Below are 16,943 nucleotides of genomic sequence, written 5' to 3'. Positions count from 1 at the left end.
CAGTAATAGCTTACAGAGACAACATTCCTCCAAGAGGCCCATTTTCAACAAAAATGGAAAGCAAGATGTTGGTTCGTTGACTGTTAAAAATATGAAATAAACTTTTCAAGAACACACTGTGAAATCGAGGAAGCTTTGTTCGATACTGCATCAGTGGTCAGAGTATAAGAGATAAAGAGAATGTGTTTGGAGCTGGCAACTTCCCTTAGGTTCTTTTGTGTACTAGGCACACAAATAAAATGTATTCATATAAGTGAGTGAGTATCTATCCGTGGTTATCAAACACTGGTGAATTTCCTGGCCAGGGGATGTTAGGCAATGTCTTAGAGATGTTTTTGATGGTCACAATTTGGGGGGGAGTTCTGACATCTATGGGTACAGTCTGGTGGTGGGCTCAACATTCTGCAATGCACAGGACAGTCCCCGACAGCAAAGACTCATCTGGCTCCAAATGCAGATAGTGCCGAGGTTGCAACACCCTGGTCTACACCCTGCTGGCGTACTCACCAATGTGCTCTTAAGGTGGAGGGTGTCAGTGAGAACCACATCAGTCTCCCAGTTCTTGACCTTGAGGAAGCGAGGACACTTGGAGGGGCTGCCATTCTTGGTGGGGGACTGTTTTCCCGAGGCGGGGGGCTGCAGGAGGGAATAAAGGTGGAACATTAGGCAGAGTCTTGAGTGCACCGTAAAGTTGTCTGCACTGGGACTGGGAGAGGCACCGGGCTTCCCGGGATGTGCCTTGAGTCACCTGTCTGCACTGAGAGAAGGATCCAGCCCTCCCTGGCTGACATGTACAAGGTTCCTGGGAACCTGGTTCCTCTACCTGTGCAGGAAGAAGCACCATGGGAGAGCCTTTTGGGTTCTGTTCTAGAAAGAGAGGTCAGGAACTCAAACGTGGTCTCTTTGATATCTGGTACATCGAGTAGGGACTCAATGAATATTTGTTGAGTGAATAAATGACTGAAAGGGCACCATCAGCCTCTCTGAATGGTAACAGCCCTCAGTACTGAGGAATCAATCTGAAGCTGGGTCAATTTGCCTGGATTTCTGGGCCTTTCTGCTATAGCCCAAACTTATCATTTATGTTAAGTAGTTGGAAAACAGAAAGGTTTAAACTGAAAAGTTTTGAAGCACCCAATATTGCCCCCAAATTTCAGGTGTCTGCCTCTCAAAAATGCCAAGCTTTTTCCTGCCTCAGTGCCTTTGCACCTACTGTTCCCTCTGTCTTGAACACCTTCTGCCCCTCATATGTCTTCACCTCTGTAAACAAGTTGACCAGCAGTAGGTGAGGGGGGGATGAGTCCCAGGCTGAGCAATGTTAACCCATCCATTTTAGATCTCATGGATGAGGATCATATCTGTCTTGGATGTTGGTGGGCTGTTGTCTACTTGCTTGGGCAGAGGTGTGCGCATGCGTCAGGCAATTGTCACTTAGCAACTCAAGGGAGACGCAGCAGGCACGCCCTGCTGTGAAAGCCAAGCAAGGGCGGGGAGGAGATGAGCTAATGTGGAGTGATGCTCATGCAGAGAGTAGATCATCGGGCAGTGACCTTGACGCAGGGCATTTGCACATTCAGCTGGTATTCATTGAGCACCTACTATGTGCTCAACAAACACGCACTGGGAATACAGCAGTGAACGACACAGACAGGGTCACTGCCCTTCTGGAATGTTATTGTGGGAGAAGTGCAGATAAAAAATAAGTAGACTGATATAGGAACAATATAATTTCAGGTGGTGACAAGAATAGAAAACAGGTGGAGGTGATGGTGGGGGGGAGAAAGGCAAGTGCAAAGGCCCTGAGGTGGGGATGAGCTTGTTAAGTTCAAAGGACCAGCAAGGAGGCCGGTGTGGCTGGAGCGTGTGGGTGAGAGTGGATGTAAGGAGATGAAATCAACAAGGAGGCCGGGCCCATATCTCACTGGCTTGGAGGGACCCAGGCTGGCGAGGACAGCTGTGAATTACGATGAAATTGGCTAAGTCCACGACAGCAGTCACAGAGAACTCTGAAGGACTAATACTGAAAACAAACATTAAATGAGCTCTTATTAGGTGCCGCACAACAATCTTATTATTCCCATTTTACAGATTAGAAAACTGAGGCACAGAGAGGTTAACTAAGTTGGCCAGAGCCAGTAAGCTGGATACAGGGGTCAAATCCAGGCAGCGTGGCTCCCAAACCACACCAATAACTGCTCGACTACCCTGTCTCCTGGGCATGATGAATCCTTCATTAATTCAACACATGTTCATTGAGTATCTATGTGCCAGGCAAGGCAGCAAGTACCAGGGCTACGGTGCCCCCAGGGAGTAGTCACAGTCCAGTGGGGGGTGTTGACAACTGAATGAGCCATCGCCATCGAGTGCAATAGATGCCATAGCAGGGGACACTGGCAGCGTGTTGGGTGCACACAGAAGACACGGCTAGCCACAGTGTCTGATTTCCAAGTCAAGACCGGAAGGATGAGTTGGTGCTGTTCAGGCCAAGAAGGGGAAGCGGGATCTTGCAGGTGGTGAGAACAGCTGGTGCAAAGGTCCTGAGGTGAGAGACCCATCACGGCCACCTTACTGGCCAGTGGAACAGGAGCTCTGTGTTAAAGCGTTCGTGCTGCCACGTTGCAGCCTGGGGAATGGGAGGCAGATGAACAGCACGCTACCACTGGAGACAGTTCTGGAAGAGTGCAGGGAGTGACGGCAGGGAACAGACGGAAGGCACCAGGACTCATGATCTTCCACGTCACCCCGTCCTGGCCAGATCTGGTCCTCCCTGGTGGTTCCCACTCTGGGGGCACCGTCCATCTGTGCTGGACAAGCCGCGGGTGGGAGCTGCCCTAACACAGCCTCGTCTTTATCTCCCACGTCCAGCCATCCCTGACTCACATCTGCATTCCTAACTAGCTCTGGAACCCACCCACTCCTCTCCCCTGCCAGCCAGCACCCGGGCCAAGGCACCGTCACCTCTCACTTGGATGACTGCAGTCACCTCCTAGACGTCAGCCATGATTTATTACTCGGAGTATTATTACTGTGCTACTCCTAGCCCAACTTCTAGCATTCGTACTACTATTCCTGCTACTGCTGCAAGTGTCATCCCTGTGCTACTCCCACACTGGGCGGCGTGAAAGCGCGTGGGATGGGTCCTTCCCCTCGTCCCGCGTTTACGCTCTCCATCCCGCTGGACTCCAAGCTCCTTCGCTTACGTCTCTGCAGGAAGCCACATACTAACAACCCCGCTTCCTCGGAAGCCCTGGCCCGGTGCCCCGAACGCTTCTTTACGACTCTGCCTCCGCCTCTGTCTCTTCCAGGACACTTACAGTTGACAGAAGTCCCACGTGGGCAGGGCTTTGTAGTGACATATTCCTCTGATCGTGCCCACAACCCGTGTGCTTGAGAAGAAACAATCCTACCTTGCCCGTGGGGAAGGCGGCTCAGCCCTTCTCCCTAAATACCGGGTTTCACTTCGCCAGTTTAGAAACGCTCTTGTCCACCCACACTTGCGCCCTGCAGGCTGCGGAGCAGCCGGAATCCCGGGAGGGGGGCGACAGATGAGGTGCTGGCGCTGGGCTAGGGCCCAGGACCCAGAGGGTGGGCAGGGGGGCCAGGCGTGAGGAGGAGGTGTGGGGTGTGGCCGGTGGGCGGCAGGCGACAGCCTTCATCGCCGGGGAGCGGCAGGAGAGAGAAAACAGGCCCTAATAAAAGCAGCCATCTGTTGAGGTTCCAGATGTGCGCGGGGTGGTCCTTAAGAGCCCGGTAATTGGCCGCCCGAGCGCCAGCCCTGCCACCTTCCGCCCTGGGTTTCACTGCATTGCACCCATGAAACCAGGCATTAGGAGGCTTCTGGCAGGGCTGTTGTACTTGGGGCTTTGATGTTTTAATTAGCCAGCGGTAATATTAGATGACTCAGGAGGGGACGAACGGGGGAGATTAATACAGCAGTCAGGGGCGCTGCGTGCAGGATGCACATGACTTTTCTGAGCGGGGCTGAAGTTCTCTGCTCAGAACGCACATTAGCAACACTCGGGAGGCATTCCGCTGGCCACAGGGCACACACGGGCTTTGGGCTGTGTCTACACGTGTCCTTTTCTGGTTTCCTGTCTGCAGTGGGACAACGGAAGCTTTCGGATGGTGGGAGACACCGGCTTGCTCTCGGTGGGTCCCTGGGAAGCCTGCTCCCAATTTGCAAAGGAAGCGCGAGCCTGTGGGCCTTTCAGAGGCTTTGTGGGCACCTCCTTGCCTAGGGAGCCCGCAGAGGCCTCGGGGAAATGCGAGGGCTGGTCTTGCAGCCCAGGCCCAGAGGGAAACAGGGAGGTGAAATCTGAACTTCATATAACTTCCCTGTGGCACAAAATCATCTTCCGCTTTTGACTTTCGTATTCAATGATCCCAAATTGGAAAAATCCTTCTTAGCTCATGGGCTGCAAGAAAACAGGCAGCGGCCACAGCGTGTAGACGGCTGCTTTAGAGAAGGCAGCTGTACGACGCTTTTCTCGGTTGTGGGATGAGAGTCACTCCACGGCTGAGGCCTGGAGTACTCGTCCCTGGCACACAGTAGGCACTCAAGTACACGGTGGGGGAGGGCATGTGAGCCTGGGCCCCCAGAACTTTGCTTTGCAGGACCCTGAAGCTCTGATTTCCTTTCTCCTCCCTCCTTTCTCTCCTTCAACAAATGCAAACTGAGAACCTGCAAACTGTGCCTGTGTTCGTACAGCCCATGAGCTAGGGAGGAGTTTTCCATTTTTTGGATTATTGAATATAAAAATCAAAAGAAGAAGAATATTTTGTGACACGTGAAAGTTATAGGAAGTTCAAGATTCAGTGTCCATAAATACAGTTTTCCTGGGATGCAGCCATGCTCACTCGTTTCTGCATTGTCTGTGGCTGCTCTTGCATGAAAAGGCAGAGCTGGCTACTAATTCATGTCATGGAGTCCGAGACTGTGGCCCCCCAGGCTGAAAATGTTTATCTTGCCTTTTACAGAAAAAGTTTGCAGACTCTCGGTCTAAAGGATTGAATTCCAGGGGCTGACCACTGAGTGCTGAAATGTCGCGGTGTTAGAGATATTTCCTGACCGTTCTTTAAAACAGTGTCACCTCCCTGGTATTCTCTGTTCCCTAAACACCATCACCTTTGTTTTTCCTCCTAGTACTTATCACTGCCTGCGATCATTGTGATCGGATGTGTATACGCACACGTATGTACATACCCGTATCTCTATATCTTATATTGATTTATATAGATCTAAATAGGTTTTTAGACAGTATTTGTTTTCTGCCTACTCACTGTTTAATTTGCTCTATCCCCAGCCCCTAGAACTGTGCCCAGCACACACTACTTGCTCAATAAACATTTGAGGTCTGTGTTAGCCTAAATGTTGTCCCTCCTCTAAATTCATATGTCGAAGCTCTTAACCTTCAATGTGATTGTGCTGGGAGACAGGACTTTTAGGAGGTAATTAGGGTGAAATGAGGTCATATGGGTGGGGCCCTGATCTGATAGGATTGGTGGCCTTATAAGAAAGGGAAAGCTCTCTCTCTTTCTCTCTCTACAACATGTGAGGAAGCAGCAAGAAGGCGGCCGTCTGTAAGCCATCAAGAGAGCCCTCGCCAGAACCCGATCATGCTGGCGCCCTGTTCTCGACTTCCAGCCTCCAGAGCTAAGAGAAATAAATTTCTGTTGTTTAAGCTGCCCAGTCTACTGTCCTTTGTGATTGCATCCTGAGCAGACGAATACAAGGTCTAAAAGAATTTCAACATTGTGGAGTCTCTTAAATGCTAAGCCAAGGACTTTGGCCTTGATTTAGTAGAGAAGGAAGGGCCCCCGAAGCGGCCAGACTGAGCCGGTGACCCTACCTGAGCTGAGTTTGGAGAAATATCTGACTGCAGGATTGCAGGGGGGAGAGGGCGAAGGCGGAGAGACCCGTGAGGAGGCTGTTGCAACGACGCAGGTGAGAAGCCACCGAGCTGGGAAATGCAGCTGCAGCGGCAGCTGGACAGAAAGGGAAGAGGTGGAGGCTGGAGGTGCCGGGATTGGAACACTCAGAGCCTTGGGGCGCGAGAGGATGGGAGGGAAAAGGATGGAGTAAATGAGGACTTGGGGGCTTCCGGTCCGTGTGCGTGGAGGATGGGGAGCCTTCTAGCAGACGCTAGGGAGTCAGGAGCAGGAGGACTGGGAGGTGGATGGAGGGAGGTGTTTTAGGCAGGAAGACAGAAACCCAGCACCGGAATCAGGGAGTCTGAGAAACAGAGGCCAATAGCTGGCTGCCCCTCCCCAGTAGGGGGCTGTCACCGTCACGAGTCTCATGGTGAAACCAGGACTGAGAGCTACGGCAAGGCAGGGACACACCTGTGAGACCTAGAAAATCTTAGCAGCTATGATGGACTGAACTGTGTCCCCCGCCAAATTCGTATGCTGATGTCCTCAACCCCACCGCCTCCGAATGTGATCTTTGAGGATAGGATCTTTACAGAGGTAATCAAGTTAAAAATGAGGCCATTAGGGTGGGTCCTTATTCAATATGACCGATGTCCTTATAACAAAGGGAAATTTGGAGACAGACACGCACACAGGGGAGAACACCATGTAAACACGGAGACGGTCACCTCCAAGCCCAGAGAGAGCCCTGAATTGGGGTCTCGTTCCCCAGTCCTCGGAAGAAACCAGCTCTGCCAACACCTTGCCTTTGGAATTCTAGCTTCCGGAACTGGGAGACAATCATTTCTGCTGTCTAAGCCCTCCAGTTGGCGGTGCTTTGTTACAACAGCAAACCGATCTAGGAGCTAAGGCCCAAACTTGCACAAAGCGAGTTGCTTCTTATCCTTGTCCTGCTGGCACCGGCGACAGCTCCTCTGCTACGGGCCTGCAGCAACCTGCCCCGCTCGGCTTGTCCCGAAACCAGGGCAGCATGCTGGGACTAAGCTGGGCCGAGGGCCACGCACACCAGGGGCCAGACGCCACACACTGTGCCCTTTGCTGCAGCCCCGGGCAGCGCCGCACCCACCTGTGGGCACCGCCTCTCCCAGGCAGCAAGCGTAACCCGGTTATGAGCTGGGGCAGCTCAGGGTCCAGGCCCGTAGACCTGCAAACCAGCAGGTACCCACCCATCCATGCAATTAAAAAATCGCCACTTACAGAACTTAACCAACTGTGTTTAGCACCTTGTGCTGTATTGAAAGCATTATGTCTAAAGTGATTTGTTCTCTATAATAACTCCGCAGTAGCTTGACATGGCTTATTCTGTCCCCCCCGTCTCCCTCCCCCCACCATTCAACAGTCTGTGGAGGACAATTAGGGAAGGGGGTGCTTGGGAATCAGACCCCTTACTCTTTGGGATTGGGGGTGTGCTGAGGATGTCTGGCGGATAAAGGGGTCTTTAAGCTAGATCATTCATGCTTTCTCCAAATCACAGCGATGGGGGGACAGCCAGATGCTACCACACAGCCTTACACTTGGTCCCATTATCAGACCAGAATGTATATGTGCGCTAGGAATTAATCTGAAGATGAATCCTGTCATTGTCTCGTGGCCTGCCCCCGCCATGATATCGCCTTGTACTGTGCGTGTTTGTTGAAAGCATTAACTTGCTAAATGTAAATTATGAAAATGCACAAGTTTTGTGTTTATGTGCTGGCCCTTTTACCTTTTAAAATATCCTGGGACCCTCAGAAAAGCGGAGGTGGGCTAGGTCTCTTAACCTCTGCGAGAGCCTCTATTTGGAGGGGGTTTTGGCAAATGATTTTGATTTGCAAAGAGAGGAAGAAAGATGACGTTGACCCAACTCGGCCTTTATGGGAAAAGAGTTCGAATCCGGCGTGTGCAGCGAATGAACACGCAGGGCGGTATTGCTGGTTCTCGCACCAGAACGTCATTATCCCACTCGGACAACAGCCGGGACGGCCTGCGTTGAATATACTCACTGCTGTTTTGTTTTTCGCTTTTCCTCTAGAAAAAGCAGGAAAGAAAATACTCACTATTAAAACAAACAGCTAGCAAAATATGTGGAAATGCCAGCAGGGCTGAACCCAACACTCAACAATTCGGGCCCCACTTCCTGGCTCCACCCTGGCTCCGGCCACCTAGGGTGGCAGCACTTGGGTGCTGGTCTCTCTGCTCAGTGACCCCTAAAGACCTGGGAGTCCCTGAGCAGCTGGCGGCTCAAGTGCGAGGAAGGGAGACGCCCTCGGGGACAGAGGGAGACCCTGCTCAGTATAAATTCCTGGGAAGCATCTTTGCAGCGGAGTCTGCTGCTTGAGGGCACCTGGGGACATTGGTGACCAGAGAAAGGTGGGCGCTGGAAACGCTTTTGGGGAAACCCACCCTGGGTGGTACCTAACTCCGGTCGTGAGCTGCCCACGGCAAGAGCAAAAACGAATTTAAGAGCGGCTTAGAACTGGGCATGCAGGGCACCCTCCTACAGAGAGAAATTAATCTCAAAACACAGGAAATTTCTCAAATGCTCAGAGAGAGACTTAGAGACGGGAGTAACCCACAGGCACCCTGAGATGTCGCCTGAACGGAGCCGAGGGAAGCTGCTAACGCCAGCCACGTGGGCTCTGCGGGTGACGTCTGTGCAAGAGTCTCCGAAATCCAAAATATCACAGTATGATGATTGCTGTGTGCGTCCCTGTCTGTAGCTTGACTTGGGAGTGGAGGTTTCCAGAAGTTTCCGGAAGCTGAGGCAAATATTTAATAAAAAGAGGGGGTGGCCCGGTCATGAACTCCTCCAGGGCAGTGATCACCTCCAACTTCATTTCATTTTGGGTAACATTTAGTAAATGCCCATTTGGTACCTGAGCTGGCAGCCCATTTTTCAGATGAGAAGACCAAGGCTCTGAGAGGTGACGTGGCTCTCCCCAAATGAACAAGCAACAAGCAGCAGAGCTGGGCTCAGAATGCGGGTCCTCAAAGGTCCTCCCTGTCCACTCGAGGTCATCCTGTTCCTCCCTGCGTGTGTTCCTACAGCCCGGCCCCAGGAGGCACAAATCATACCCATTGCATTGCATTGACTGAGTGACAGGGACAACAATGGGGGAGGGGATTTCCATGTCCTGGTCATCTATCTGACTATCTGATCGCCTTTATCGGCCAGGGGCTGGGGAGAGGGGCAAAGGCAGCGGGAAGGCCGGATAAGAAAGGAAAAACCCACGTGGAAATGCCACTTCCTGGGGCCTGGACCCATCTCCTCCTGTACCCACTAAAGGTTTGGTTGATGCTTAATTAGCACCTGAAAAATAGATGTTCTGTCCCCAGGCAGGGCAGGGTTCTGCCCCTTCTCCCTTAGGAAAGAAAACTAGGCAGACGAGGGAAACAGATGCTGAGAAGGGCTTGATCCAAACCCCAGGGTTTTGCAGGGAGAATGGACAAACAGCAGTTTCTCATGTTATTTATCTAAGGTAGCATTTTACTTCAGATGACTATTACGATAAGGTGTCAAATATTTGCATGGTATCAAAACTCCATGTGTCTCAGGCAGTATTAGCACCAAAGACAACTTCAGAGGACTGACTAATCATGATCCTCAGCAAGAAAAAAAGATGCAATGTATCAGCTATAACCATCACTTTTACTACAACGCCTTTCTCCACTTTCTTCTAGGAAAACTCCTACTTGATCTTCAAAACCCAGGGCATATGTCCCTTCTTGGGGTAAACGTTTCCTGGTACTGACCTGCTGAGGTAATTATGCTCCCACAGCATTTCGTGTCCTTCTCTGTTTTGACATTAATTGCACCTTGTATGAGTCTCTCCCCACACATATCCATGAGGGTCTCAAGGACACGGAGGAGATGTTTGTTCACCCTTTCTTCCACCCCAGAGCTATGCTCGTGGCAGATGTTGGATGAATGACTGGTGGTGGGTGACCTGATTCATTCTATCTACTACCCCAGGCCAGAGGCAATTTGCGAGGGAGTGTTAAAGGTGAGAGTCACGAAGTTATCCACGCACTGTGTTCTATGACTAGGGATTCAATTCTCCCTGGCCCCAGCCACAGATGACCCAGGCTGTTGGCAAGAGAAATGACAACCAGATAAAGATTAACGTCTGAGCCGTCTGAGCCTGATTTAAAAGAAGCTGCCTCTATGGTTGATTTTCTTTAAATTTAGAGAAATGAGAGCATTGAAGAAGGTGGGAATCCCTTCTGAGGTTCCCAAAGGGACACACCTCACTATTCCCTCTGGGAGCGAATAGTCTTCTGAGTCAGGAAGTTCCTTCTCATGTCTAACTTGCACCTACCCTGCTTCACTTGTGCTCTGTTGCCTTTCGCCCAGTCCTTGCAGTTGCCTGTTGCCTCACCCAGCTGTCTCTTCCAGACTCCGGAGAGCAGGTAGTGGCGGGAGTCCCTCTTTGTGCCATTAACAATGCTCAGCCCCTCGCTGATGTTTAAACGAGCAGTAGAAGTGGGTTACAACTGCGAGGGTGGAAGCTGATTTCAGGAGCGCCAGGTAAAGCGGCTTTGAGCAGGTAGAGGCGAGGCTAAATATAGGAGCCGGTCTTTCAGGGTGGAAAGAAGAACACTGTGTTTTCTATTAATTTGCTCAGCCCAGGAAACATTTCTGAAGCCTGCGCCCATGGAGACGCCTAGCAGGCGGTCACAGGGCAGTTTCCCTAGCTCTGGAGCCGGGGCTCAAATATAACTGAGCGTTGGGTTCCTGCCTCCTGACAGCTCTATTTCTGAGAGGCATCTGGAAAACTGAATCTCAGACAACAGAGCCAGGATGATTTTGCAAGCCCGTGGTTCTGAAATTTTTTGGGTCAAATCCTACATTGAGCAAAGGTGAACACAAATCCCAAGCCCTGCTGGTCTGTCTGTCGTGCTCCCAGGAGCTCTCGAGGCTAAAACACCTTGGCAGACTCACTCGGCCTTGCGAGACTCAGTCTTTCCCCTTTCTCTGGTCTCCTTAAGGTCCTTTTCTCCTTCTCCAAGAAAATGGAATTTCCATTTTAGCAGAGGCCCTAAGACAGGTTCTCAGTACCTCTCCCTGTCCTTCTGTCACGATGCCCTGCAAAGAAGGCCAGGGATCATCTATCGATCCTGCCCTGTTCTCGATATTCAACCCCCCTGCTCAGGCTTGAAGTTCAAGGTTAAGTTTTGCAAGTCACCATTGTCTAACTGAGGCGGACGGCAGGAAAGGGAATGGCCAGAGTTCTGCCATTGCTCAGATTTCTGCAGTGGCAGGAATGCCATGCAGTTCTGCAGACTTCCGGTGTCTTTCTCCTGGGGTCAAGGCCCCCTCTGCTTCTTCCCTTTAACCCAGATCTCAACAGTTACTACAGACCGGGAATTACAAACTGATGCCTATAGGTGGCAGATAGGTAAGGTAAATCCGTAGAGCAGGCTGGGTAATTTCAAAACCTGACACTTGGTGGCATATTACACGCATAAAAATATTTTCATTTTCACAAAAATCTTTCCTGAAACATGCGAACTTTTTGGTCTATCTTTACCTGTCGCTTATAATAAAAAGGTAGACAAAAAAGATTTAACTTTCATCCTAACGGTTATAAAAAAATCAACGGTACTAATGCTATTATACATGACAATGGATACTTGGTCTTCATGAGAGGGAGACAATTGGGAGTGGTGGGGATTGTGGCAAACTGGAGAGTCACACCCTGTCTACAGGAGGCAGCTGCTATTCAGCCTATACAGATCATTGTCCCATAAGAAAACAGCCTCAATGTGGTCAGATTGTGTACATTTTTAAGAGAAGCTGTAGATATATTTATGTAAAAATTTGTAACATTGGTAATAAATTTAAAATATAACTATAAATTATTTCTTAGGACAATACAGCGTAGACCTAATGACTCAAGTCTACAGCGTGGATCTGGCCTGAGGCTGCTTCTTTCTGTCCTTTGTCTTGGGAGAGCTCATGGTATGGCAGGACCCCTTTATTTCCAATTAATAAAATAAATATAAAAGATTTTTAAACTATACTTGTTCATTTAATTATCAATAGATGGTCATTCCCTCATGCTCACAATGTGGCCTTGGTTTTTGGGGACAGCAGAATAAGTCTACCGTTGTGCTCTTCCACCAAGCATTCCAGGTATCACTGCCAGGCTGGACAGAGAGTCAGCTGGCGTGACCATGGGTCTGACCTACTGTGGAGTCCCGGATGTCCTTATCTTCCTGGTCAGCTGTCAGCAGCTACGGAAAGCAGTTTCCACCAAGGCTCTAGAGTGTTCCATCCTCCCCTCTGAAGCTATGCAGAGAGGCCTTGAGTCTTTGTCTAGATGAGCTGGTAGTGAAAGGTACTATCCATAGATCAAACACAGGGAAAAGGAGGCAGGTGGTCACCTGATGAGTGACGTGGGCCACCCCCCTGTTCTGACCTCCCACTCGTCATCCCGCCCAGACTTCACGGCAAGGTAGAGCATGGGTGGGAAACCCACGTGCTTCCCCAGTGTTGCTCTGGCCTGGTCTGCCAGCCACCCAGGCAGGTGAGAAAAAGGCACCACTGATCTCCAGCCAAATCGAGCCACTCTTGGAAAATGACACAGACTCAGCTGTCAAAACACATCTGAACAGATTGGCAAAGACTAAAAAGTTGGATAACAGAAAGAGTTGGCGAGGTTGTTAGGAAACAGTCACTCTCTTACTCAGCTGGTAAGATTGAACCAACTCCCAAGGTGAGCCATTTGGCAATTTCCACCCAAATCGCAAATGCATATGATCTTTGACCCCAAAATTCCACTTCTAGGAATTTATTCTATGAACACACGTGCCCAGGTGCCAACTGAGGTATCTGCACAATGCCACTCATATGGCACTGTCGTGGAAAAATATTAGCAATGGCCCAAACGTCCATTACGAAAGACTGACTCAGTGAAGTACAGTATAGCCACACGACGGAATATTACACAGCTGTGAAAAAGAACCAAAACCCTCTCTACCCACTGATTGGAATAATCTCTAAGCTATGTTGGTACGTGAAAAAGCAAGTTGCAAAATGGTGTGTGTCATGTGCTCTCATTTGTGTAAAAATACGTGAAAAACAAAACGTGTGTGTATATTTGTCTGTCTAGGCATATATGGCTAAAAGAACACACAAAACCCATCAATACTGCTCAGCTCTGCGGAAGCAAACCATGTGGCTGGGATTAGGGGAGGGAGAAAATCTTTTCACCATGTATCTTTTAAATCTTTTATGTCTTTTGAATTTGGAACTGTGTTTTTTGTTTTTTTTTTTATTTCCGCATATTATGGGGTACAGATTTTTAGGTTACATGTGTTGGAACTGTGTGAATGCCTTTTTGGGTAGAAACAGAACTAACATTTGAAGAGCGGCAAGCTCACAAACAAAACAAAACAGAATAAAACAAAACAAAGCCAAGATCCATATCCTGCGATAAGCGCTCCTAGCCTCAGCCTCCCAAGCTCCCCAGCCATGGTGGCTGGTTTCTGTCCCAACATAACTTGCAATTGGGCTTCCCTCCCCATAGCTGCCCACCTGGAGGGTTCGGGAGGCGTGGGAGCATGGCTGCCAGTCCCTCCACCCCGGGCACCCACACTTACCTGCTCTTTCTCTGAATATGGGTTGTTGAGGACGACAGGCACGTTGCCCTTCCCCCACAGGTCATTGAAGACGCGGTCGTTCTCCACGCCCAGGGGCAGAGGTTTGTGTGACTTGCCGTCCAAATCTCTGCAAGACAAAGGGGGCAAGTGAGGAACGGGCGCCTTCAGGGGTGACCGCTGGTTGTTCTGATCTGGAAGTGCTGAGAACCCGGAGGCCCACTCACGCGACTCTGTGTAGAGCCGTCAGCTTTGGGAACCTGGCTGCTGCGGCCTGAGGACCGCCAGTGACACTGGGAAGGCAGCCCCAGGCGTGAAGCACGAAGGTGAGCTCACCCGAGCAGACCTCGAAGGCTGGCACATCCCCATCTTTGTGGACACCGTTTCAGGATGGCCCTGACACGGATTTTTCTCATCCCTCCCCCTTCCCCATTCTGTGGATCTGAGAACACAGGAGGCCCATCTCCTAGTAGAACTCCACATACCGTGAGCCCCTGAGCAACGTCATGCCCGTGACGCTTATGCTGGAAAAAGGAGGAGGTGGGAAGGATAGAGAAGTCCTGTGGCCGCAGTGACAAGTCATCATCTCGGCCCTGACTAAGGCTTTGGGCTTTGAGCAATACCAGCCCAGGACACACGAAATGATTCTGCAAATAAAGGCAACATAGCAACAATAATAATAATACTATTGATGATGATAGCTAGTGTTTATTAAGCACTTACTATGTGCCCAACACTTTATGTATGTTTTAATCCATTGAATCCTTGCAGTGATTGTTAATCACCATTTTATGGGTGGGGTAAGGGAGGCAGGGAGAAGCTAAAGTGCTCAAGGTCGCATAGTTAGTCAGTGGCCAAGACCAATATTCCAACCCACTGTCCACGTCCATTCTGAAGTAGAGGCTCTCCCCATCATCATCATCATCATCGTCGTTGTTGTCATCACCACCACCATCATCATCATCATTTTTGTCATCACCATAACCATCATCATCACCACCATCATCACCCTCATCATTATCATCAACTTTATCATATTGTCATCTTCATGATCATCACCACCGTTAGCAGCATCACCACCATCATCATCATCTTCCTCCTCCTCTTCATCATAACCATCCTCAGCATCTTCACTGCCACCATCACCATCCTCACAATCATCACCCTGGGAGGAAACTACGGCTCAGAGTGGTTAAGTCACTAGCCTAAGTCACACAGCTGGTGACAGTGGATTCAAACCCAGGCTTGTTCCTGACGCCACAGCCTGACTTGGCACCACCAAGCTTTCCTGGCTTCCTGCTCTTGAATTCCAGCAGGCTCAGGCTGAGCCTCTCTCAGCCAGGTTCCACAGGCTCAGGGACCAAAATCCAGATGGCCCCGACCGCCCTGCCTCACCCTGTCCTCCCACCCTCTGGGTGCGGCCCACCTGTTTCCCGCCAGCCTGTCTCTCTTTGGCCCTCCCACCTGGTTTTGCTCTGGCTACGGCGTCTGTGTCTTCCCCAGTGTGTGCATGCAGCTTGCTCTGTGGCTTATCCCGGTTGTGGTCCCAGGCATTAAGCCTGGCCCTCGTCTGGCCCTCTGTTCTATGTCCCCAGCTCTGGGGACTTCTCCATCCCCGCGTCTGGCGCACTGACAGTCATTTGGGCCGAACCAGAAGCCAGGCCCCCAGCTCCGGGGGCATGACCCTCCAGTGGTCCGCTTGGGCCAGTCGGATCCCGCCTTGCTGTGTTCCACACGTCCCTGCGGCCCACGCCACAGCCGCTTCTGCTCTTCTGCGTGGAGAGGTTTGCATTTGTCAGAAGGAACATTCTGTTTTGCCCTCTCTAAAATGTCACCAAAACATCCCCAGAGTGGTTCTCGATTACAGACATTTCCCAAGCCAATGGCTCACCTACGTGGTGATAAACAGAGGAATTGTCGTGGAGAGGGCTGCTCTAAATGTCACTCGCCTCCCGTTCAGCCCCCAAACTCCTGATCCTGTGATATCACATGACCATACATGGGGATCTCAAAAAATGTATTCTGAGCCTTTGTAACATACCAGGTACTTGCACCGAAGGCATTTCATTTAATTTCAACGGACGCTAAAAGCTCTATTTCACAGCTGAAAACACCGAACCCAGAGAGGTTGTGTAAGTTTCCCGAGCTCCCACAGTAAGCACACAGCAGAGCTGGGGTTTGAAACTAGGTCTGATGCACAATCTGCCCAGATCCTTCCTTTTTTAAAACAGAGGTAGGTAAGACTGGTCAGGATGCTCTTCTAGAGGCCACACAGCAAGTGACCCAACATCTCTTGCTGAATGAGGCCGACCAAAAATGCCTCCAGACATTGTGAAATGTCCCCTGGGAAGCAAAATGACACTCCCCCGCACTGAGATGCTCTGGTTTAGGTGCGGCGGAGCATTCTAATGTCCCGTTCCAGTTCCTCCCCCTCCCTGCTCCAGGCCCGCCCAAGGGTCTCTGCGAGGATTCAACTACGTGTTGTCCCTTGTTCCCAGATGGGATCAAGGAACTCGCTCTCACCCGCTCCCTCTTGGGTGTCCTCACCCCTCTGGAAAAGCCACCCCCCAGCACCCTCAGCGTTCTGGTGGACCCGTGTCCCCAGAACTGTCACGTGGTCACATTTGGTGGCTCTCAAACTTCAGGGAGTATCCAAATTAACCGCAGGGCTTGTTAGAATTCAGATTCCTGAACCCATGCCCGGGAGAGTCTGAGGAGCGGGTCTAGGTGGGCGCCTTGGAATCTGCACTGGTGGGAGCAGCACCCCGGGTGGCCCGCAGGCCCACGGGGAGACCCAGTCCCCGGGAGCTCTCCGGCCCGGACTCCAGCGGCAGGCAGCACGCGTCCTTCTGGGTCAGAAATGTCACCTCCCACTCTCTTTCCTTCTTCCACCCCATCGCCAGTAAGGCCAGGTGTGGGGCTCCGCCTCCCTCCTCGCAAGCGTTTTCTCTGCTTTCTGGCAAGAACTGAACGAAATCCTTTTTCTTCCACTTCGCTAGCTAGATGATCACATCCAAGCCAAGAGTCGGTCTTGCATCTCTAAACCTTCTGCAGAGCTTTGCCAGTTCCTTCCAGCAGAGGCTTCCTGAAAGCTGGGCCCCCCGACCTCTAGCACAGGAGGGATGGGGTAGGGGGGACCCCACAGGAAGCTCGCATGGGGGTGGGTTGGGCCAGTGCTGGTCGCCGAGGGACCGTGGACCCCGGGGACCCTGGAGGGGAGCAGGTGGGCCAGGCCTGTGTGCTGGGCCGGGGGAGGCAGGGCTGCCGCCTGCTCTGGCTCAACCAGGCAAGGAGGGCACCGAGGAGCAGCTGGCCCTGGCGGGAGGCCCCGCCTGCATTTTTCAGCAGACACCACGCTTGCTCTGCGCGACTGCCGCCTCTCCTCGCCCTAGCGCACGCCGGCAGACTTGGGTTTCTGCCTCCACCTGCGC

General features: G+C 51.2%; 1 protein-coding gene across 1 annotated transcript in view; it reads right to left on the bottom strand.

Annotated features, from left to right (window-relative positions):
- Positions 1-16,943, bottom strand: part of NOS1 (nitric oxide synthase 1 (neuronal)) — a 78,307-nt gene that overhangs the window by 52,003 nt on the left and 9,361 nt on the right. The window contains exons 2-3 of the mRNA XM_012662895.1: positions 13,516-13,642; positions 508-636 (exon numbers count right to left, since the gene is read on the bottom strand). Of these exons, the coding sequence (XP_012518349.1) occupies positions 508-636; positions 13,516-13,642 (256 nt within the window). The remainder of the gene's footprint in view (positions 1-507; positions 637-13,515; positions 13,643-16,943) is intronic.

This window comes from Propithecus coquereli, unplaced genomic scaffold, assembly GCF_000956105.1.
Source record: "Propithecus coquereli isolate 6110/MARCELLA unplaced genomic scaffold, Pcoq_1.0 Scaffold789, whole genome shotgun sequence".
NCBI classification, from domain to species: domain Eukaryota; kingdom Metazoa; phylum Chordata; class Mammalia; order Primates; family Indriidae; genus Propithecus; species Propithecus coquereli.
Note: the sequence above shows the minus strand (reverse complement) of the source record. Positions and strands in the feature narration are given on the sequence as shown.